General features: G+C 43.3%; 1 protein-coding gene across 1 annotated transcript in view; it reads left to right on the top strand.

Moving 5' to 3' along the window:
• The window catches only part of C8A (complement C8 alpha chain), a 62,991-nt gene extending 38,839 nt beyond the window's left edge, over positions 1-24,152 (top strand). The window contains exons 8-11 of the mRNA XM_007978590.3: positions 12,611-12,736; positions 13,894-14,051; positions 18,348-18,570; positions 23,495-24,152. Of these exons, the coding sequence (XP_007976781.3) occupies positions 12,611-12,736; positions 13,894-14,051; positions 18,348-18,570; positions 23,495-23,646 (659 nt within the window). The 3' untranslated portion in view covers positions 23,647-24,152. The remainder of the gene's footprint in view (positions 1-12,610; positions 12,737-13,893; positions 14,052-18,347; positions 18,571-23,494) is intronic.
• The last annotated feature ends 388 nt before the right edge of the window (positions 24,153-24,540 follow it).

Raw genomic sequence — 24,540 nt, 5'->3', positions numbered from 1 at the left:
TGTTATTATTCCCAAATTTACAGTTATCAACTCTGGAATGTTAACGGTTCTCTCATCTGTAAAGTGGGGATAAGAGGAAGATCTGTCTTCCAGGGTTCTGCAATCACTCAGCTCTGAAGCACTGCTCAACCGGGAGGAAAATCATTATCATGATGTCCAGCCTGCAGTGGCTGGTACATTTGCTGTGGACTTGGAGCCTCAGCAATCATGCCTCCTCCTCCACCTGCCCATTTCTTTGATCAAGGTCATTCATTTCTGTCTCCAGAGCTTCATCCAGTGTTGGAGGGACCACTCTTCCCATTTATCAAGGTCACTTTGAATTCTCATCACTATCTTTCAAAGTGTTAACAACTCTGCTCAAATCAGTGCCTGCTTTCCATCATCCCTGACCCTGATTGATGCCAGATAACAGTGACCCTGGGAAAGACCCTTCCAGCAAGAGTGCAGTACATCCAACCCATTATTGATCATCTTCTTCCAGTCAGGGCTTGTGGACCAGCCAGTCTACCACCTAACACACAATGTCTAAATAGCTACAGGGACAGAATTTAAAACCTCACTAAAGTGAATGCCAATTATAGCTCTACATCCTCTTCCTCCTCTCTCCCTGCTTTCCTGTATTTCATTTATTCCTTTAGCCTTTCCCGCGGCAAACATTTATAAAGTACACATAACATGGGAAACACTGTCTAGATACCAAGATGCTTAATACATGGTCCCTCTCATCAGGGATCTCATAGAAAGTAAAGGGGTTTCTCTTCGTCATAATCATCTGATTATGATCCGGGATAATTTACTCTGTGGACAGCCAAATTGGTTACCACCCAAAGTGAACAAGCAATTTATTTTGTTATTCACTATTTGGTTTTAATAAAATGTATTTACATAAAATAACATCTACTACTTGTAGAGCATAACACATTTACATCTGGCATTCAATTTCATCCTCATAATAACTTTATGAGGAATTATATTATTATTTTCCCCAGTTTTGTAGAAAGAAAGTTGAAATCCAAAGAGCTTAAGTAAATGGTTCAGTGTGACTCACTTAGTATTGAACTTGGGTCTTCTGATTTAGATTCTGTATGTCTTCCAAGTACTCATCCCCTTTTCCATGCATTCTGTCATTCATTCTGATACTATATGCGAGAGGCTTAGGCTCTAGCAGTGGTGGTAAGACAGCCAAGATTTACTGAGTATTTACTGTGTGGTAGACACTGGGGTAAACACTTTAAATGCACCAGCTCATTTAATTCTCAGGAGAGACCTGTGAAGAGGACACTATTGTATAATCTCCAATTCATGAAAGAAGAACTGAGACTCAGTTATTCTCTGTTAAATAGCTTGTCCAAGGCCACGTAGCTATTAATTGGTGAAATCAAACTCAAGAAACTGTAATGTTAAGCGACGTGCTATAATGTCTCAAGGAGGTCTTAACCTAGGATATTTCAAACTGCAGACCATAACCAATTATTAGTAGACTGTAAAAGACATTTAGTGGGTCATGATCAGCATTTAAAAAATAAAATATAATAGAAGGCAAAATATCAGAGTATATCATATGAAGTGTAGTTAAGCATTGAAACTTCTTTTAAGCCAAGCACAGTGGCTACTTCTTGTAATCTTAGCATTTTTGGAGGCCAAGGCTGGAGGATCATTTGAGCCCAAGAGTTTGAGACCAGCCTGGGCACTATAGGGAGACCACATCTCTATAAAAATTAAACAAACAAACAAAAAACTAGTCAGGCATGGTACATGCACCTGTAGTCCTGGCTACTTAGGAGGCTGTGGGAGGATCACTTGAGCCTGGGAGGTCAAGGTTGCAGTGAGCCAAGATCACACCACTGCACTACAGTCTGGATGACAGAGAGAGGCCCTGTCTCAAAAAGAAAAGAAAAGATACTTCTTTTAAATGACTGTGTGTAGACTGGATCATGATGTGAAATGTATTTCTTACTTTGAGAGTGGTCAAGAAAGTGTTAAAAACACAGTCCTAACTCAGTGTGCTCCGCTAACTATAAAAGCATATTTAATTACTTTAAATAAAGGAAAAATCATCAATAGCCCTAAGGGAGGCATTGGAACGTGTATTAATCAGGTTCTCCAGACAAACAGAACTACTAGAATACCTGTATCTCCCTCTATTATTAATCTTTATGTAACATGTATATATAATATAAAGAGATTGATTACAATGAATTGCTTCATGTGATATGGAGTCCGACAAGTCCCAATATCTGCAGTCGGCAAGCTGGACACCCAGGAGGGCTGCTGGTTTCATTTCAGTCCAAGTCTAAAGGCCCGAGAACCTGGACAGCCAGTGATGTATTTCCAGCCTGAAGGCCAGCAGGCTTGAGACCTTGGAAGAGCTGACATTTCCATTCAAGTCCAAGGGCAGGAAATAAAAGCCAATGTTCCAGGTTAAAGAAAGGAAGAATCTTCTCTTATTCAGAGGAGGGTCAGTCTTTTTGTTCTAGTCAGGCCTTCAATTGATTGCATGAGGCCCATGCGCATTAGAAAGGGCAGTTTACTTTATTAAGTCTAGCACTTTAAATGTTAACCTCACCCAGAAACACCCAGAATAATGTTTGATCAAATACCTGGGCATTCCATGGCCGAGTCAACTTCACACAGGAAATTAACCATCACAGGAAGATAGACAGGTGGGAAAGCTGGAAGCAGATGTCAATAACAACTGTGGAGCTAGGTCTGGAAAGTCTCATGGAATCAAATGGTTCCAAGAGTGTATCTCAGTGGAAATAGAGGAATAAGCATCATTGGATTCTAACTCTGTGGCAGGCGGCACGCTGAGCCCTCTTATGCACATCATCTCATCCAAGCCTTGTGGCAACCCTTTGAGCTCTATTTTATGGCTGTCCGCATTTTACAGATGAGGACCACCAGGCATTGAAAGGCAAGATGACCTGTCCAAGGTGACACAGCTGGTCAGAGGCAGGGTGAGGTTTGAAACCAGGTTTCTAATTCCAAGTGCAATGTTTCTTGCAGTAAACCTAGGTATTTTCTTTCATTTATTTTCCTTTCTAAGAGCATCAAACTGTTGTGATAGCTTTGAGAGCGAGTAAATTGGATTTTAAAAATAATTTAGGGAATACTATTTTCTATATCCTTTTCTAAATGTGATGTTGGGTCAGTTTGACGCATTGATGGGGAATTGTAACTGGGAGAATTGTTAATGTTTAAACTGACAAGCACGTGATTGTTCTGAAACTTAAGTACAGACTCAGAGCGAGGAACAAGCAGTGTGCTGGCTGGTGACACTCAAAGAGGTGAACCTCAGAGACTTGCAGGTCAGAAGAAGTGTCTAAACCAGGGATGTTAAGTCGTCTTAATAGCAAATGCTACCTGGACTGCTGAGTTGAAGATTGAAACACAAGATATGGGCTCAGCCAGAAAGTGCTGTGATCAATTAGTGATGTCTGCCAGAGGCTGGGAACTGAGGGCAACAGGGCTCTTGGGCTGTGTATTTACTATACAGTTATTAAAATAAGACAACAGCAGCCCAGATGTTTAAGCCACATGCGGGAGTGATTGGGGTGGGATAGACATTTAATCAAACTCCCTTAAATTACCATCACATTTATATATCATGGCTGATTATTTGATTATAACTCCCTTTCAGGACGATTCTGAGTAGAGCATTTACCCTTGTTGCACAAAGTTGGAAACAGGAAACAATCTCAGTGGAAAACCATACTCATAATCTAATCTCCATTCATCCATTCATCCACTCATTCAGTAAATGCTTACTGAGCACCCATGATTTCTGGGAACACAAGGGTGAAACACACAGATCCCTTCCCTGGAGAAACGTGCAGTCAGTTGGGGGCCAAGAAGAACATAATATGATAAATGTTTAAATAGAAACAAATACAGTAGAAGTACAAAGGAGGGAACAACAACCTTTTCTGCCCCTCCCACTTGCTAGACCCTAAAGACATTCAAACCTCGTCTTCCAAAATTACTAGGAGTAGAAGTTTGCCTGGAAGAGAAGGGAGTTGCATGGGAATGGCTGGGGCAGCAAGTAGGTAAGGATGAGTAAAAGGAGATGAATGTCCAGATTCACCCAGAGGCTGGACTCGGTTTTGGAAGGGCTTGCTACTGAGGCCAGGGCATAAATGAGAACAATCTTGGCTGGATTATGCCAGGAATAGTGATGGTAACAGTGGCCAGAGTCAGTGTTGGCCTCTCAGAAACCACAGAGAGGATGGCAAGCTGCAGGAATCATGCAAGGTGAACACTGAAAGCAAGAGGGTCTCTGCATTTGGAAAAGAAGTCCAGCATTTCAGTGAGCAGGTGCAGACCTCCAGCTCATTGTTCACCATTGGCGTGCACTATACTGAGCAATGTACTGGTCCCTGGACTTACCATACTGTTTCTTCTTGATTTGCATATGCTGTTTCTTCTACCTGGAATTTTGCACCTCTCCCTCTGCCCTTCCTTATTCACTTAGTTTGTGCTTATTCGTCCTCAGTTCTCTGCTTAGCTCAAATAGGACTCTTCCAGGTAGTCTTTCTGTCTCCCCAGGTCTGGATTGGGAGCCTGTTTTAGGTGCTTCAGTGTACTCAGCACTTAGCTCTGAGTGTCACACTATTGCAGCTGCTTGTGTGCAGCGTGCATCCTGTTAATGTTGCATCCCAGAGTCTTGCCCATTGACTGAGCCTGGCCCACAGCAGACACTCAGGATCTTTCTAGCTGGGGTGGTTCCAAATCCAAGCCCATGTATGCTGGGCAGTCTCCAGAGCCTTCCTAACACTCTGCAGAGTTGGGGGTGGTGTCCTAAAAGTTCTGAGCTGAATTGAACAGTGAGGAGGGTGAGGTGGGCAGGAACCTTATTGTGAAAGGTCTTACGTTTGTGGCTAAGGACTCTGGGACAGCCCAGCAGGTCTTTTAATTAATTAATTTATTTATTTTTGTGCCTGCTAACTAACCAGTCACCCGAACAGACAGTCACTGGATTCTAACAAGCTCCAGGCTTTATCCCCAGTTACCATGACAACCAGGCTTCATGGTGATGGATGGTATTGATTGACTGACAGACTCCTAGTTTCTTGGCTCTGTCCCTACCCCCCTTAAGTCATCTGCACACACATAGAACTGAGACTTTCAGCACCATCTTTCTGATTTTTTCTTGATTTTGAATTTCCACCTCTAATATCACTGAAAACAGCTTATTACTTAAAGGAGAAAAGCTGAGATGGTGTCAACCTTCTTCCCAGAGCCATCCTTAGCTCTCTTTCCCATAGGCAGTATAATATGGCATACAGAACAGGGCTTTAGACACAGGCCTTGGTTCAATCCCAATTCTGTTATTTACTTAGTGTATAACCTGGGCAAGTGACAAACTAAGTTAAGTTTAAACTATTTCAACTTACTCCTTTCTAAAATGGGACTGATTATCCTATTGTGGCATGATGTGTGAACACTGAGTGAGCTAACCCATGAAATATCTCCACCCAGCACATAATAGTGCTTATGAAGTCACCGGGTACCCTTGTCCTCCCCACTTGCTCCTGGCCTAACCATTTATACTGCAGAAATGCCCATTAAGAAAACCTCATTTTACAAACTCCTCAGCCTCCCTCTTTTTCTAACTTTGCAGATTCCAAATCAGGAGCCAAAAGCCTCAGTGTAGGCTGCAGCATTTCTGGCAATAGTAGTAATAGTAACACTTAACTGCGATTGCTAGCTCTGAACCAGGCACTGTCCTGAGCACATTTCATGGCATGGATTAACTCATTCGACACTCACAACAACCCTAGGAGGTAGACAGTATTAAAATCCCCATCGTACAGATGGGAAAACTGAGGCAAGAGAGGTTAAACAATTTGCCCACATGGTCATTGGGTAGGGATGGAATTCCAGCTCAGGCAGTCTCTGTTTCAGAATCTGGCCTTCAGCTATGCTGTCTCTTGTGATGGCTGAAATCATGTAGAAGAATCACAGCCTCTGAAGAGCCCTTATCAAGTAGAACGAAGACGTGGGACTGCAGTCTCAACACTGCCTCCTTCTTCTGCCTAGCTTCCTTTCTCTGAGCTTCTTTGCAGAATGAGGTAGTCAGGGAATGAGGGGTTTGGAAGGCTCCTTTCAGGACTACCATGGGCTACTCACCACGCATGATGAATGCTCCTCTGCAGAATAACAGTAGCATGATGAAATGGAGCATCCGTTGTGTTTGAGTATGGCATATCTTGCTTCAAGACCTGATTCTTGGGCCTGTTAGTCTTGAGTGACTTTGGTAAGTTACCTAACAATAAAAGCTAGTATTTATGGAACATCTAATTGTGCCAGACACTTTTTAGGAATTCACTTATAGAAACTATTATCATTCCCGTTTTAAAGATTGGGAGTATGAGGCAGAAAGTCATTAAATGAGTTACTCAAGTCACTAACAGAGAAGGTGAATGGCAGAACTCTGACCCCAGAGGTTACACTCTTAACCACCACAACTCCTGCTTTTTCCAATCCTAGTGAGCCTGTAAGATGGGTAAATCCCCCTTGTCCCAGAATACTGTTGAGAGTTTCCAGTGAGATAATGCAGCTGAGCATGCTTTATAAAATATAGCATGAGATATTAATCTAGCATGAGATTTTACAAAGCTGTGATTTGCATCTTCAATTAAAGAAAGATCTGTGGCTCCTAAAACATTTTAGAGGCATTGTCTATGTAGGCTAAAGTCAGCCAATACCCAAGCACTCCTGGGGGGGTTGGCACATGCCAGGCTCTGTGCAGAGATTTGCAAACCTAAGAGATGACTTAGAAGCTTATAATCTTATAGGAAGAACAGACCAAGAAATTGACAATTACTAGAGTGAGCTAAATACTATGCTGGAGAGAAGCACAGGGATACACTGAGGGCTTAGATATAGGGCCCTTGGGGTTTAAGAAAAGGCTGTCTAGAGCTGAGTGGGAGAAGCTCAGTGAAAGAGATAAAGGGATTTTCTAGCACCTGCAAGGCACCGAGGTACTCATTTTATTCTCAGGTGTTTGGGAAGAAGTGTGAGTTTTAATGAATAAACAGAAACACAAAGGGGACAGGTGAGTTAGCTGACACCTCCCAACTAGCCTAGCCACAGACTCCAATCATCTTTCCAATGTGATGATAGAAAATAGACTATTAGATTCTCTTTCCCCTTCTGAGGCTGTCTTTGGGGGCAACTGATATAGCAAAGCAATGTAGCAGATAAATCATAGCAACATGAATGGTATTTGTTTTTTACAAAGAGATAAATAATGCACTACACCTGCTGTTTTCCACCTAATGCTTTTAATCTGAGGAATGACAGACTTGCGGTGTTCTGGCACCTTGGAAATCAAGCTGCCTGGTTCTGCCTGAGAGCTGTAGACATGCAGCAGCTCCATGGAGGTGTGAGCTCTCCCATCTGCACCACAGCCAAGACCATGTGGGAAACAAATAGAAGACATGGTGGAAAGACACATATCCTTTGGGCTCCTAGCCTGTCAAGTAGCCACAGAAACAGCTCACCTTGAGACCAGACTAGACTGAGAAGCAACCCAGCCTCCCGCTACCTCTGTACTTCCTTAGGGATCTCACCTGATTTGCATCTCTTTCTTTTCTACTCTGGAGTTCAAGTCACATTGGCTTTTCTGAGTAGAATCTTGCTGCTGAGGAAACAAGTCCTCTCTGCAGGGTCTCCCTCATCTCCCATTATACTCCTAGCTTTGTCTGGCTAGTCCCTACTTGTTCTACTGGTCTCTGGCTCCTTCTTCTGACCCCCACAGACACCTTCCCTGACCCTGCTGCCCTGTATCAGAGTCCTCCCCCTACACTACAATAATTGTGTGTTTCCTTGTCCATTTCCCCACACTTGACTCTCAACTCACAGAGGTCAAGCACTCTCCTGAGTCCTCCTTATTTCTCAGCTAGCTCTAACACAGTAAAACGTCATTAGGTACTTATCAAAGTTGTCTCGAATGTTCTTAAAGTGTTCCGCTGTGTTCTTAAAATCTCAGGATCATGACATTAGAGGTCACCTTAAAAGATCACTGGTCTTTTCTACCCTTCAAACCCTACTGTACCCTCACAGGCAAACAGCCAGCCTCAGCTTTGTCCCCTACAATGGTGAGAGCTCACTGCCTGCTGGAACACCTCATCTCTGCTTGACTTCTGACTGTGATAATGATCGACCTTATGCTAAGCCTAAACTTGCCTTCCTGTAGCTTCTGGCCTTTGGGTCCTAGTTCTTGTCCTTGCAACCACACAAATAAACCTAATTCTTCTTCCTCAAGACAACTCTCTGGAGAGTTTAATCCAGTTCTACTGGTCTCTCTTAAAGAGAAATCTTTTTTCCTTTCTTCAGGTAAACATCCTTAGTCACCTCTAATATTTTCAAAAGGATGTGGCTCTGAACATCTTCACCCTCATGCTTGTTCTTCTCTGATAATTCCCTATTTTTAAATTTTATTATAGTAAAAATACTTATCATGAAATCTGCCCTCTTAGTCAATTTTAACAGTACAATACACTGTTGTTAACTATAGGGACATGTTGCTCTCATATCTTATCTTGTATAATTGAGATTATACAAGATAGTTGTATTAGTAATTCTACCTTTCCTCTTGCCCTCAGCCCCTGGAAACCACCATGATACCCTTTGATTCTATATATCTGACTATTGGTATATCTAATATAAGTGGAATCAGGCAGTCTTTATCCTTCTGTGACTGGCTTATTTCACATAACAGTATGTCCTCAAGGTTCAGTCGTATTGTCACATATGGCAGGGTTTCCTTCTTTTTAAAGGCTGGATAATGTTCAATGAAGAAAATCATATTTTCTTATTTCATTTTTTTAAAGTGTTTTTGCACACAACTCTGAGTTTCTCTAACCTATGGAGAGGAGAGTGAGATTATTTTCTCCTTCGTTTTGCTAATTATAATTTGTACCCTGGTTTCATTACCCTACTGAGCGGGGAGTAATCTAAAACTCTAAGGCCTTTTCTTTTGTTCTCCTGCTAAGCTGTGTGTATTTGCTACTGTGCTTATTCATTTGGTGTTTTGTCTGTAGGATAGGATGTTAAAGTTTTCCCAATTCAGTCTCATTTTGCTATGCTTGGTGATAGGGTTTGACTGTGTCCCCACCCAAATCTCATCTTGCATTGCAGTTCCCATAATCCCCACGTGTCATGGGAGGAACCTGGCGGGAGATAATTTAATCACGGGGGTGGTTACCCTCTTGTGGTTCTCATGATAATGGATGGGTTCTCATGAGTTCCGATGTTTTTATGAGGGGGTTTCCCCCTTTTCTTGGCACTCTTCTTGGTGCCATGTGAAGAAGGACGTGTTTGCTTCCCCTTCTGCCATGATCGTGAGTTTCCTGAGGCTTCCCCAGTCATGCTGCACTGTGAGTCAATTAAACTTCTTTCTTTTATAAAATCACCCACTCTTTGGTATGTCTTTATTAGCAGCATGAGAACGGACTAATACACTTGGTCATTGTATCCACCCAGCCTTTTGAGGGCTTTTTGGATCCTGTTTCTTTACCTGAATTATCCTTGGCTTCTTGTAGTTCTTATTCTGAGTAGATATGATGAAACTGGCTACTAAGTCCATATCCAAGGCATTGACAAAGGCATCAACTGAGATGGGATGCCAGAGTCCTGTGGCAAGCCACCAGAGATACTCTGTAGGACCACCGTACTCAACATCTAATCCAAGATCCAATGAAGAGGAAACATCTGGGATACTTGTCCAAAAAACACATTCCTGATTTCATAGAAATATACAATTAGAATTGATAGAGGTTGGGCCTAGTTACCTATATTTTTCAAAAGCACTCCAGATGATCTCAATGTATAGCCTGGGTTGGGACTGATCAACTCCAGAGCTCACTGAGTTCAAAAGCCCCAAACAAACTGCAGTTTGATCTGGTCCAAAATTAAGCCTAAGGAGTGCAGCCTGATGGGATGGGATGGAGCAATGGCAGAGGATTGCCTGGTTCCATGAATATAGTCAGTCTATCCATACTACACACCTATCTGGGCAAGTTCTCTACAATGGCTCCAGATCTTTCTCTGTTCCTTTCACCTCAGACCCCCACCCCCAACTCTTTCTGTTTGTCTCTCTGGTTCTGAGTCCTGGCTTCCAATGCCAGTTTCAACTCCTGGATTTTGGTACCAGGTTTGACTTCCTCTGCCCCGACCCCAACTTGTTAGTGTCATTTTCCCACAGGCTCTCCGTAGACAGCTCTGATTTTGGCATCTCTTACAGCCTCTGAGAGACTCCTTTCTAGCCCTGGCATATTGAAACAAAAAACTCTCGGGATATAGATTGGTCTTCATTTAAGACATGGCCCCTAGCCTGCTGACTTCTCAAGGGCAGGACCTTAGCTTTGCAGATTTACATCATATTCACATTAGTTATATTCTACAGGTGTCTACATTGCCCAATATGTAATATGCTGGAGATGGTACACAGTAGGTGCTTAATACATTTTCCTCTCAGATGGCAGAATTATTTTGTCTGAGGCAATAACTGAGATTAGTGAAAATACCACAGGCTTCTAAACATGACAGACTTGAGCGTGAATCTCAGCTTCACCATTTCTTAACTGTATGGCCTTAGGCAATATAATTAACCTTCATGAACCTCAGGCATATCAACTATAAATGAAAAGTATGAGCTAAGTGTCTCAGAGTGCTTGGGCTCTCAGGTTCTATGATTCTTTGTAAGTCACAGACTCCCCTTGCTGGCTGGGACCCTCTTTGGGGTCCTTAGATGGCAAATCTCTGCAGTCAAGTCGTACTTTTCAAGTCAGACTGGAATTTTCTTCTCCCAGCAGCACGTGGCAGGCTGTCGCCACATCTTTTATGAGCATAATCACACCACAGGCATCCTCCAGCCCCCATTAATCAGCCCGTCCTGTCGCTTTAATTCAGCAGCACTCCACCATCCACCTAAATAATCACTCTGGCTTCTACCCGTGAATTCTTTTCATCCACTTTTGTTTATCACCATTGAAGCATTTTTTAATCAAAACAATTAAATATGCTAAATCTTCCCTCAATTAGTAATACATTAAAAATTAAAAGTGTTTGAATGGAAATGGCAGAAGAAGCCCTTTGCTCAGTGTTGAGTGCCGGTGCTCAGAGCATCACTTTCAACAAGCACTTTCAGCTCAGGAGTGACTCAGAAACTGATATCCAAAGAGTCACAAAGGGCTGCAGCTGAAAGGGGTCTTGGAGATGACAATCTCTTCTTTCCATAAATGGGAAACGGAGGCCCACTGGGATCATGGGCCTTTCCTAGGATCATACAGGGTGTTAGTGACTGGAATTTGAATTTAGGACTTATGACTTCTGTTTCCTTCCATCAGAAACCCTTACCAAAGGACTCAGGGCATTCATTTATTTACTCATTTTTTAAAAATTCATCAATCATTTATTCTGAAAGTACTTACTGAACACGGCACACACCACATTGCTATGCTAGCAAGACAATGGTGAATTAGATGCAAGTCCTTGACCTCATAGAGTTTGCTGTTTAATGGGGACACAGGCACATAAACTTTGATGCTCAATACTCCCTTGAAAATAGTGAATCTAATCTTTAGCTCAATTGAATGACAGGTCTAAATTATTTTTCCTTTATGGTTGATAGAATAACAGTATGACTGGAAATAATTACTTTGTATAGTTGTAGTTTAAAGGAATGATGTCTCAAAATACAAACTCCTTTAGCTACCGAAAAGGTTGGACTCTGTAGCATGGTCAATATCCCTCCAGTCTATTTATCTAGTTTTATCTTGCCAGCAGACCTAGGATTGGAAACCCAGCTCTATTTATTTACATAGCAATGTGGCTTTACTGCTTTAAGAATTATTTTCCTCATCTGCAAAAGTCAGGTTCCTCAGTGGGTCCTCAGAGGTAGACAAATACAGATATGGCTAATGTGGGCCTGACAGTCTTTATGGGGTCTGAAGGGCAGGTAAACTTTCCATGGTGATCCATTCATCTTCTAGCAAGACTTTGGCCTCTCTGGGGTGCAAAGAGGACCTGGACAAAAAGAATTGTGATGAAGACGATCACTCAGGCACAGAGAACATTGGTAGCTCTGAAAAAAGAGGGAATTATTCAGATCCAAAAATGGTTCATGGAGTAAATAACATTTGAATGGAAGCTTTTGGAAAGATGATGGGTGGAAGAGTAGTCTTTGGAAAGATGATGGAAAGGGAGGAGGAGAGGCATTTATAGTAGGGGCAAATATGTTCAAAAGTTCAGAGTAATGGTGCCCATCATGGGCCAGGTGCTGAGGTAGGCATGGGGGCAAATGCAGATGGATGAGATAGAATTATTGCCTCAAGGTGGCTCAATAAAGAATGGTCGAAAGAAAGAGTGCTAGCATTTTTTACCAGCTAGTATGTGCAACACATATCTCTTCTCATTTCAAGGATTATTTTGGTTGGAACCATGCAGAAGAGAAAACTGAAACTGGATTAAAGAACCAGGCTTTCAACCCAGGCCTTTTGGACTCCAAACATGAAGCCAGCTTTTACTACTGTGACATAGTTGTACCGTGTCAAGTGTCTTTTAATAACTCAGCATTTTGTGTTTCTCTGTGTCCCTGTTGCAGGTATTACCAGCAGAGATATCATGACATGTTTTGGAGGCTCCTTGGGCATTCAATATGAAGGTGGAATAAATGTTGATGGAACTTTATCAGGAGACCATTGTAAAAAATTTGGAGATGGCAAAACTGGCAAGTGTTTAGCAATAGATCTCCCAAAAAGAGAAGCCAGGCTTTCTTTGGATACACACTGGGACTTGGAAGCTATGTTTTTTTCCCAGTTGATTTCATTTTGTTCAATGATCAGACTGCATAGGTGTTAAATACCCCAGACCAATGACCCGCAGTGGCTCTATTTTGAATCTACCATGGGTTTAAAATCACCTTTGAAGTACTTACCTTTATATGGGGCACCCTCCTAGATTTCAAGTGTTAGACAAAGATCCAAGTAAGAACTAGAATGAAAGGCATCTGGAAAATGGGCTGTTTAAATGAAGGCCCATCATATTACAGTTCAGAGGAAGGAAATAAGGCTGTTGAGAGAGAATATGGTTACCGAGTCCAAGCACAAAGAATAATTATTAGAGAGGGATTGTACAGGAATATTTTATGGCATTTCCTGAACAAGTCAGTTTGGGTGTTCATGTATTCATTTACTCATCCATTCATCAAACAGGTATTGAGATTTTCTTCCCCAAGTGGGAGACACAGAGGATAGAGGGATGATGAAGAAGTTTATAATGTAGTGGGTGGAATAGTTAGTAAACGGGTTCAAGCTATTCCCATTGTATTAGGTTACCTGTAACTCCGGGCCTTAAGTCAAATTGTTTCCTCTCTCTTTCTATCCTCTCTTCATTTACCTGGCAAATACTCACTTACCTTTGTAGACAACTCACCTTTCTTTCTGACTGCCTCCCACACCTCCTACTGTATAGCTGACTAGTTTCTTTCGCTGTGCCCCCATTGAGTCCTATAGTAACATCTATAGCACCTATAATATTTGATTGAACCCATTTCGCATATAGCAAGTACTGAGTAAATATTTGACATATGAATGAATTAGCAAATGAATGAATAAATGAATGACCACCCATTTCCTGTCCCCCTTATCCCCCATGTGGGCCAGGCTGTCCTCATAGTATTTCTCCACTCCAGAGGATGGGACTATTTCTTGAGTCTTGGTCCTTCCCTTCTGCCTTGTCCTGCTAGCTAACCAAGAAGAGTAGAAGAACTGTAAACATCTAAAGAAAACATGTAACCTTTCTTCCAAATCTCGTTAGTGGGATTTGTCAACCAGTCCTTGGGCTTTTTGGGAAATGAGCTAATGCAGTTTATCCTCTTGATGGCAGAAAGGGCCAGGAAGGCCATGGCTGTGGAAGACATCATTTCTCGGGTACGAGGTGGCAGTTCTGGCTGGAGTGGTGGCTTGGCACAGAACAGGAGCACCATTACATACCGTTCCTGGGGGAGGTCATTAAAGTATAATCCTGTTGTTATCGATTTTGAGGTAAGTCTTTTCGCAGCTGAAGAAACTCTACGTCCATGAGGAATGAAAGTGAAGCAGACCAGATCATTTCATATTTCTCATTATGAGCCCATCAAAGAACAAGATTAAATGTAACGGCACACTGAACTAGTGGCCTTGCTTGTGCCTGACTCCAGGGAGTGCATGACTTCAGACCTGGGCCACGGGAGAGCAGGGATCAGAAACTGACGATCTGGTCAGTGCCCAGTTTTACACTGCTCATCCCAGAAGTTCCTCAGCATGAGTTCACATTAGGCAAATCGTGATTTTTATTTATACATAAAAGACTTTAAAAATCACATGGGCTACATTGGGGGTGGCAAACTTTTTCTGTAAAATGTCAGAGAGTAAATATTTTAGGCTTCGTGGGACACATGCAGTCTATGATACACAAATTAGTAATAGTAGTTCTTCTTCTTTCTCTTCTTCATCAAATCTCTTAAAAAAAGATAAAGGTCATTCTTAGCTCAAAGGCCATATAAAAATAAGCTGTCGGTTAGACTTGGACCCAGGCTGCAATTTGCTACCATGCTCCAAAGTTATCTCATCTCCCCATTGCAGGAACCTCGGGCATAGATACTATTCCCTCCCATTAAAAAGTTTAGGAAACAGGCTCTGAAAAATCAAGTGAAAATGTTTGAGGTCATAGAGCTCAGAGGTGGCAATGCTTGGATTTCAGACCTTTGTACTTCATACCCAGTTCTCACTTCTCTCTGTCCTAACACCTCCCTTAAAGCAGTGTCTCTCAACTACTAGGGGCAGTTTTGCTCCACAGAGGAAATTTAGCAATGTTTGGAGATGTTTTTGATATTTTTGTCACCACCCACAGTGGGGCAAAGGAGGTGTTACTGGCATCCAGGAGGCAGAGGCCTGGGATGCTGCTAAACGTCCTTCCATGCACAGAACAGACCCCACAGCAAAGAAATATCTGGCCTCAAGTGTCAATAATGCCAAAGTTGAGAAACCCTGCCTTAAATGCTTAACTTCACAAAGTATGGAAAACTCTATTCTAATCACAAAGGAAGTAATTGTTCTAGCAGTTGCCAAACTACTTCTGTCAATATGTGGTGTAGTCCATTCAAAATAAGACTGCATTTTAGACTTTGAAGCAAAAGATCATCGTTTTCTCATCCATTTGCTCCCTACCCTTTTCTATTTTTCTACATATATTTAAAATCCCAGATATGGATATAGTCCTCCTCTTAAAACATATACCTATAGTTACCTATAGTTAAGCCTGGAAGTCTATTCTAACACCCTGGTTTCTGTGAAGAAAGAGGTCAGATGGATTAACCTTGATTTCATTTCTTCTTCAATAAATAAGAGACCATTTTCACGCAACTGTAATTCACATAGAGTTTGAAAATTGATATCATCAAGCTATTAGTGATTTGAGCAAAAACTGTAAAATTGATATCAGGAGTAATGTATAAACTTTCACAGGCAAGAGGGGAACTTGGTGTTTGTCTTGAGAAAAACTTCCCTGGGAAGACTGAGGGTCATCATTTGGAGAAGACCACTACAGTCTTTTGGAAAAAAGAGCCCAGGCTTTGGCAGGGTTGGGTGGGAGGGAGGGGAAAGACATAATTTAGGTCAGAGCTCAGCCGCTTTTTCAACGTGTGACCTTTGACAAGTTACTTCCCTCAGTAAGCCTCAGTTTCCTGCTCTATCACATAAAGATATTTCACAAGACTCAGGAGATCAGAAGTTACTTAGTAAATGTCAGTTGAAGAAACAGGTTCAGCACAATATCTCAAAGTTGGCAAAAGATAGAGTCCAACTCGAGTCATGTTTGACTGACACTAACATCCTCAGTCTCTTCACAACTCATGTTGCCACCTGAGAAGTTCGGACTCGATGCATTAAGCCTCGGGCAGGCTTTACAGCAGGGAAGTAACACAGCTAGCACTGTGCTTTAAAAAGAGAATGCTCACAGGGAAATAAAGGATGATTTGAAGAAGAGCGAGATTACAGACAAGGGGACCAGGTAAGGGTTATTTGGAGCCTGATGTTCAGAGTGGAAACAGCATCTTATTCACTTGCATATCCCCCAGAGTTCAGCAGTGCTTATTTATAGCACGAACTTAAAGTTCATGAATGTAGGAGTCCTGTTATGTTACGTTTGTGTTATGTTATTTTGCTGTGTTGTGTTGTGTGATATATTACTATGTGTTGTTTTGTGTTGCTATATTGTATCATTTGACCTCTGAGTCTTTTTTCTCATCTGCAAAACAGAAACAAGATCACTGCCAATACATTTTCAAGCTCTAACATCCTAAGACCCCTTTTCTCCACCTCTCTCCCCTCCTTTAAGTCCACCAGTCCACCCTGTGGAATGGTTTCTCTCTTCTTGTGGTTCCTGGGAGGGAGAGATCTGAGGCAGGGAACTGGGTGCTGAGCCCCACTAGAAGGTCAAAGAGACCTCCGCGTGCTTAGTGGTCCTGGCCTTCCCTGGAACTAAGAGTCATCTTTGACCAGGCCAAAAGGGCAGACTATTCTACGCTGACTTCCTAACAATGGGACTGAATTCCCTGAACTTCCAGTAAGTGGTTTTCTCCCCTTGGCTGGGGGCCTACCAATCCTGATATTACCTGCCTGCTGACCTCAACCGCAGCCCCTGACCACAGGCCAAAGTCTGTTTGCCACAGGTCTTTCTGTACACACTTCCAGGAACTCAGTCAAAGCTATTGCCAGTGCCCTTAGTTGATTTCTGTTTCCAGGGAAGTGAGACTACCGTAATGTGGCTCAGTCCTACTGCTGACTTGCTCTGTGACCTAGGCAAATCACTTCCCCTTGGGGGACCTCAGGTTCCTCTCCTTAAAATGAGAGATCTGGAGAAGTTCCTTCCTTTTATGAGTGTATTAAAATGTGTAACATTATAAGCATGCTACAGATAACCATATGTACATGCAATTTGAAAAACACAGCGTTTGGGTTTTTTGTTTGTTTGTTTGTTTTTTTACTATTATCACATTCAACTAACAAAAATGGTGCTTTTTTTTTTTGTCATTCGTCCCTTGTACAGTAGTATCTCACATTCAGTACTTCTTTAGATCCTCATAAGAAATCTGGAAATTAAATATTATTCCCATTTTCTAGATAATGAAGATTAGACTTAGAGAGGGACAGTTAGGTCACATAACTGGAAAGTGAGCCACATTTACTTAGCTTTTACCATGTGACAGGCCTTTCCCCTATATCATCTCCCTTAATCCTCACAATAATCCTGGAAGGTGCGATGACTGTTCTCCCTTTACAGATGATGAAGGACGCTCTGTATGTCATGCGCCAAAGATCACACAATTGGAAGCAGGGTAGCAGGGGTTTGAAGCCAGGTTTTCTGGCTCCAGATTCAATGCTCCTTGTGCTTCATCTACTGCTTCTCAGTTGAGGCAATTTTTTCCCCCAAGGAATATTTGGCAATGTCAGGAGACAGTTTTGGTTTTCACAACTGAAAGGCGGCTGCTGGCAGGTAGGGGGTAGAGACCAGGGACTCTGCTAAACAGCCTACAATGCATAGGACAGCCCACTCCTGCCAATAAAGAATTATCCAACTTGATACGCAATAGAGCCAAGGTTGAGAAACCCTGAACTATGGTCATGCCTGGAATGGGTTGCATCAGTTGTAAATAACCCCTACCCAGCCACATGTAGCTGCCACAGTTATACCATTAGGGGAATTGCTCAGCAATGACAACACCACTACCTGTCAAGAATTTTATTAATTCCTGCATTGAAGGCTGATGATCAAAACACTTTTCCTGCTTCCTAAACATGGTAGAGGGGGCAGATGAGTTGGCACAAATAACTTCTAAGCTCACTTGGGATTGGGAGTGCACAGGTTTCAGAGTTAAGTGGGTGATTCTCATGAGGAATGTACACACTGCTCCAGAATTATTGTGAGGATTAAGGGAGATGATATAGGGGAAAGGCCTGTCACATGGTAAAAGCTAAGTAAATGTGTCTCACGTCTTAGCTGTGTGGCCTTGGACTTTTAACTGCCCCTCTCTAAACCTGATCTTCATTATTATTTCTTAATAATTGTGTGTTTCTGAGCCAGTCACTTAAACACTTTGAGCCCCCCTTTCTTCTGCTGGGAGCTGTTTAGTGCCTATGTCACAGAGTGGCTGTGAGGATCCAAGGTGGTGGGATAAGTTGAGTGTCTGTGTCTGTGCCTGGCATGTATCAGGCCTTCCAGAAGCTTGATGTTCAGTTCTTGGGCTCTGGGAAAGTAGACAGAGCCCAGGGAGGGGCGCTGTGTTCTTTCTGTGCCCACAGATGCAACCTATTCATGAGGTGCTGCGGCACACAAGCCTGGGGCCTCTGGAGGCCAAGCGCCAGAACCTGCGCCACGCCTTGGACCAGTATCTGATGGAATTCAACGCCTGCCGATGTGGGCCCTGCTTCAACAATGGGGTGCCCATCCTCGAGGGCACCAGCTGCAGGTGCCAGTGCCGCCTGGGTCGCCTGGGCCCTGCCTGTGAGCAAATACAGACAGAAGGTAAGGTCTGTGCATCCCCACCCAGTTCCAGCCTGGCCCAGCTCAAAGGGGCCAGTGCAGAAAGGACTTTTGGGGTTCCCAGCCCCTCCTTTCTGAGCCCTCCTAGCCACTACCCAGGAGCCACCCTTGAGAGTTCTATTAATCATCCATCACACTTAATAGTTCTTGTGCTTTGTCCTTACCATCAAGACCTTTTCTCAGATGAGAACTGTTTTTCACCAAGGTGTTTATGGACACCAGGATTCATTTATGGAGGAATAAACTAGTTTCCTAGTTTATTCATCACAAATTAGGTGGCTTACAACAACAGAAGTATATTGTTTCAGACTTCTGGAAGCTAGAAGTCCAAAGTCAGGTGTGTTGGCTAGGTTGGTTCCTGCCAGAGACTGAGGGAGTGTGTGGTCCATGCCCCTCTCCTACCTTTTGGTGGTTGTCAGTAATCCTTGGCATTTCTTGGCTTGTAGATGCATCACTCCAGTCTCTGACTCTGTCTTCACGTGGCATTCTTCCCTCTATAACTCTGTTTCTCTTATAAGAACCACCAGTCATTGGGTTGGAGCCCACCCTAATCCAGCATGACCTCATTTTAATGTGATTTCATCTGCAAAGATCCTATTTCCAAATAATATCATGTTCACAGGTAACAAGGGTTTGCCTTCAACGTATCTTTTGGGGAAGCACAATTCAACTCACTAAAAGAGATAGGTAGTTGTCATTTCAGTGTAAGGAGTTATGACTAAAAACAAGGTTTGGGCAAGGAAAGTTTAAATGCAGATAGCTGCGATATGAACCAACTTGTACCAGGGAAGAAAGTCATCAAACAAGCATTAAAAGTCCATCACTTAAAAATGAAGAAGTCTGAGGACATGGATGTGCATCCCAGACACTTTACTAAGTCACTGTGAGACACTGATTATTCACGTCTTTCTGGGGCTTAGCTTTCTCATCTATGTTCCCTTTTAGCCCCAAGAGTCTCTGTGCATGTTCCAATTCCTAAGCTCCCAATTTTTCAGGCATATGAAACTGTTTATATGAAAATGATGGCAAAATGTATCGGCTACCTAATCAATGTATACATTAACCTAAATTGGCTATTGCAATGAAGAAAACACAAACGGGAAAACAAAGAAGTCTGGATGGGCAAACCCAAAGTATTACAATTGACTCCAGAAAACAAACAGTTGAAGCACAGGGTGGAGGGGGCTGAAGCCATGTGGCCCAATGGCCATGTGAAAGAAACAGGCCAACCATTAGTCCCAGTTCAGTCAGTGGGAGCCTGATACAGATGGCCCCAGAATGATAGATGGGTTAACAGAAGTCAAGAGCCCAGGATAAGATTCTTCTCTGGCGTACCAAGATGTTTGTTCTTGGTGTCACATTTCACCAGATACTGGCAAAGCAAAGCAGGCAACCCAGGGAAGTGGGAAGGCTCAAACCTATGTACTAAGAAGATCTGGAAAGATTGGGAACTTTTGGCATGAAGAAGAAAGACTCAGGAAGGACAAGTCCCATATAAACCACCATATGGGAGGACATGTTTTCTATGGCCACTGAGATTAGGTTGTAGGACTAAAGGAGAGAAGCTATAGCAAAGGGATTAGGGCTTAATGAGGGAGGACTTTCTTCTGCATGTACTGTGGCAGGAGTGAGGAGGGGATAGATGACCACTTTTCAGGAAATTGTAATGAAAGAGATTCATTCTTCCAAGGGATGGTTGGGCAAGACAGCCTCAAGGTCCTTCCTACCCCCAGAATCTCTGAGTCTCTGACCTAAACAAGGGAGAGCAACATGGTGAGCAGTCGGTAGTTTGAAGCTTAAAATCTTTAAATGCAAAATTGAATTTAAAGATTTTAAGCTTCAAACTACAAATACCAATTTCTTTAGGATACAAGGGGATCTTTATGCCGTAGACCTGGTTTTAACATGAGATGATGGTGAGTTATTATTTCCTCTTTGGGAGAGTAGTTCTAAGTAGGAGGCAGGATAGCATAGCTCAGGTATCAAACAGATCTTTAGCTTTTTGTTTTTGTTTTTGTTTTTGTTTTGAGATGGAGTCTCACTCTGTCGCCCAGGCTGGAGTGCAATGGCGTGATCTCGGCTCACTGCAACCTTCACCCCGCAGGTTCAAGCAATTCTCCCACCTCAGCCTGTACTCCCCCACGCCCACCCTGAGTAGCTGGGACTACAGGCATGCACCACCATGCCTGGCTAATTTTTGTATTTTTACTAGAGATGGGGTTTTGCCATGTTGGCTAGGCTGGTCTCGAACTCCTGGCCTCAAGTGATCTGCCCGCCTCAGCCTCCCAAGGTGCTGGGATTATAGGCGTGAGCCACCGCATTCAGCCCAGATCTTTAATTGTTAGGCTGCCAATTTCCATCTGGACATACCCTCTAAAATGAGATTATATTGGAACCTTCTCAAAGGTTGTGTTGAGGATTAAACTAGTTAACACTGGTGGTAGGCTCTATTATAATAAGGAAAAGATGAGACAGCTTCATGTGGGATGTTTCATTGGTAGAGGATTGTTCTGGGTTGTTACTTCTTCAAATTCCTCCTTTGGTGGCAAAAGGGAACAGAATCTGAGCTGCCTGTGTCCTGTGGGAGATAAGCTGAAAGAGATAAGCCAAGAGGGTGAGTGAAAGCCAAAGACCTTAAAAAGGAGCCTGCAGAGAATACAAACCAAGGAGACCAACTCCCAGGGCCAGTTCCATCTTCCATGGAATTGCAGATTCCAGTTTCCTTGTGAGAACTGGAAAAAAGGCACTGCCTGGTAGGTGGGTGAATTGGGAGAGAAAAAGAAAACCACTCTGGATTGATACAGCACAGCTCAAGGGTCCAGGGCTTTCCTGACTTCCCAAGCAGGGTATGGACTGGGTTGCAGCTGCCATTTTCCCATTGGCCAGGCAGCATTCCCAAGGGGACCAAAGATCAATAAACAGAAAAAATAACTAAGCCTTATTAGTAACAGCCATTATAGCAGCATGTATATGAACTCATTTATTTTCCCAACAACCTTATGACATAAATGCTATTATGAGTCCCAATTTACAGATGAGGAAACCAGGGCAGAAGGAAGGTTGGATAATTTGCTCAAGGTCACCTAGCTGGGGAATGAAAGAGCCAGGATTTGGACCCGGGACCCAATCTCTTAACCATTACACCCTACTGAGTCACATCCTAAGAGTGAGGAAATTTGGGGAATGAGAGTAGAGGGCCTGAGACAACTTCTGTAAGTATCATCTCGGGGAGTGGAAAGTGGAGTATGTACCAGTTCATGGTTATCAACCTGGCCTGGCTTAAAGGAACAGATGTGAGCCTTGCCAGAGTAATTTAATTATAGCACTCCAAGGGCCCTCAGAACCAGTGACTTGCTAGGATCCCTGTCCATACAGCACAGAGACAAGGAGAAGAGGGAGTATGGGCTACCCAGACGTGCCTCTCCATGGTCCAGTGTCAGGCTCAGTGGCAGGCAGGCTGAGACACCTGCACATATGGTGGGCATCAGAGAAGGTGTGGGCATTACGTAATGATCTGCAGGAAGGGATGAGACAGAGGGCTGCTCTCAAGGTCGCATTCCTCCTGCATTCAGTTGCAGGCAGTGCACTTAGTTCATTGCAGGCAGCTCATGGCACTCCATCAACCTGGTTCCAAGCAAGGTGTGGACATCAGGTGGCCTTGGGGCTATCATACTGAATTTTCAGCCTGTTGGAGACTGGGCTGGCAAGGAAGTCTGAGGCAGGGCAGTCAAATTCCATGGAGGCCCATTACAGTCCCTGGGAATTTTCCCAGCAAACCTTTGCCTATGAGGACCGAGGCACAGAGGTGGGAGAAAGAGACAGAGAGCCTTGCTGTGGCTGCCCCATCAGGGAGTATAATTACAGAGCTGGAAGGAACTTGGAGATAACCCAATCCAATGATATTCACACTGTGATCTGAGGAGCCTTGGGGTCTCAGAGCTGCCCCAGCGGAGGAGGGCGAGCCTGACAGACATCCAGCTTCAAATAGAGCAGCACCACTTTCATCTGACTTCGAGGTTGGGGTCCATGTAAGATTTCATTTAGGAAAAATGAAATTGTGATGAAAAAAAATAATGATTGAAAAAAACCCATTGGATTAGTCCATCCTTCTCATATGATAGTGTCCAAAACTCAGGCCGAGCCCCAGGCTAGGCAATTCTCTGAGCTAGAGTTCCAGATAGTCCATGGTCAGTGCATGTTTTCAGATGCTCTGTGCAGAGAGCCTGTCACCCTCTGCACCTCTGTTGCCAGAGTCTGAGGGGGTTTGATTTGCAGATCCTCATACAAAAGCTTGGCAATCCTCTCCAGGGTGGTGCTCGGCCAAATCTTTTCTCTGACTCCCCAGCGGGGCAGTGCTCCCCGTTCTCCACACCCTCCAGTGACTCTGTGTCATTCTTCCAACGGAGCACACCTTCTGCCTCCCTCCGCTATCCAACTTCCATGGAACGGCGGATTCCAATTTCATGAGATGGGCTCCCAGTGGCCTCTTCTCACTCCATCCAGAGTTTCAAATTAAGTGCACAGCAGTGAGCACAGAGGTCTTGGTTGGCTACCTGAAGGCATTTCCCCAAGGAGGGATTGCAGACCACTTTCAGGCAACAGGATGGCCCTCCCTCCTCAGTAGTAGCTCTGCAACCCCCTGGGCAGAGCCCCCAGGGACAATTAAAAGCCTGTCTGCCATGGTCTCCACAGTGAAACTGCCCTTGCTACATCCGGACTAGCAAAGAAGCAAAGACCCTATGTGCCTTATCCGTAGGTACCTCCAACAAGCTGCAGTCAACCAAAGGAGGGGAGGCCAGTCTGTCTCCCAAGGGTCCCACCCCACCCCTCCCTGTTCGTCACCAGACAGGCACTTCCTTCTTAACCATATGCTAACCTCCTCCTCCCTGGGAAACTTCCTCCGCAGGAGCCAAAGCAGATGGGAGCTGGAGTTGCTGGAGCTCCTGGTCTGTGTGCAGAACAGGCACCCAGGAAAGGAGAAGAGAGTGTGACAATCCCGCGCCTCAGAATGGAGGGGACTCGTGTCCAGGGCGGAAAGTACAAACGCAGGCTTGCTGAGGGCCTCTGAGCACAGGCTGGACCAGATGCTGTGAATCGCCCCTGCACTGACTATTGGATAAAGACTTCTTTCAACTGAGAGACAATGAAAATCAGCACACTTTTTTCTTTGTTCTGCCAGCTTCCAGGCCTAAGACTAGGTTTTGCTATCTACAGCCAACTACTCTATTACTTACAAAACTCAATCATTTTATTCAGCAACTGGATGTTGACTGTTAACTAGAAGCTCTGTCCTGCTCACAGCACCTTGGATCATCAAAAAAATAAAGTAAAATAGAAAACTGAGAAAACTTAATCCATGACCAGGGAGAACTTACAGAATGTTAGAGACAAAGCAAGTAGACACCTGAAACAATCAATGCCCAATTAAACAAAGTAGGATGAGAATTCTCTTAGTTCTTTGATAACAATATTTGTTCTTTCATGGAAACATTATTAATGGGTAGGGTAAGCAGACACTCTGAAATAATGAGAAAAATATTAAAAATTGACTTGAGTTATTTCAATTTTCCTTCATTTGAACTCATTTATTAATTCAATTAATCTCTCTAGTTCCCTTAAGTTCTTACCACAAATGTGACATTTCTTCTAATTATTTTCTTATGGAACACTTCTTTTCCTTCATTGCAATTTTCATAACTAGTAATTATATTATCTTAGTCTATTTGGGCTGCTATAACAAAAAACCATAAACTAGGTGGCTTATAAATGACAGAAATTTATTTCTCACAGTTCTGGAGGCTGGGAAGTCCAAGATCAAGGCAGATTCAGTGTTTGGTAAGGGCCCACTTCTTAGTTTTTACAGGACTGTCTTACTGCTGTGTCCTTACATGGCAGAAGGGGCTAGGCAGTCTCTTAGGTCCGTTCTTTAAGGGCACTAATCCCATTCATGAG

Source organism: Chlorocebus sabaeus, chromosome 20 (genome assembly GCF_047675955.1).
Source record: "Chlorocebus sabaeus isolate Y175 chromosome 20, mChlSab1.0.hap1, whole genome shotgun sequence".
NCBI lineage: Eukaryota > Metazoa > Chordata > Mammalia > Primates > Cercopithecidae > Chlorocebus > Chlorocebus sabaeus.
Note: the sequence above shows the minus strand (reverse complement) of the source record. Positions and strands in the feature narration are given on the sequence as shown.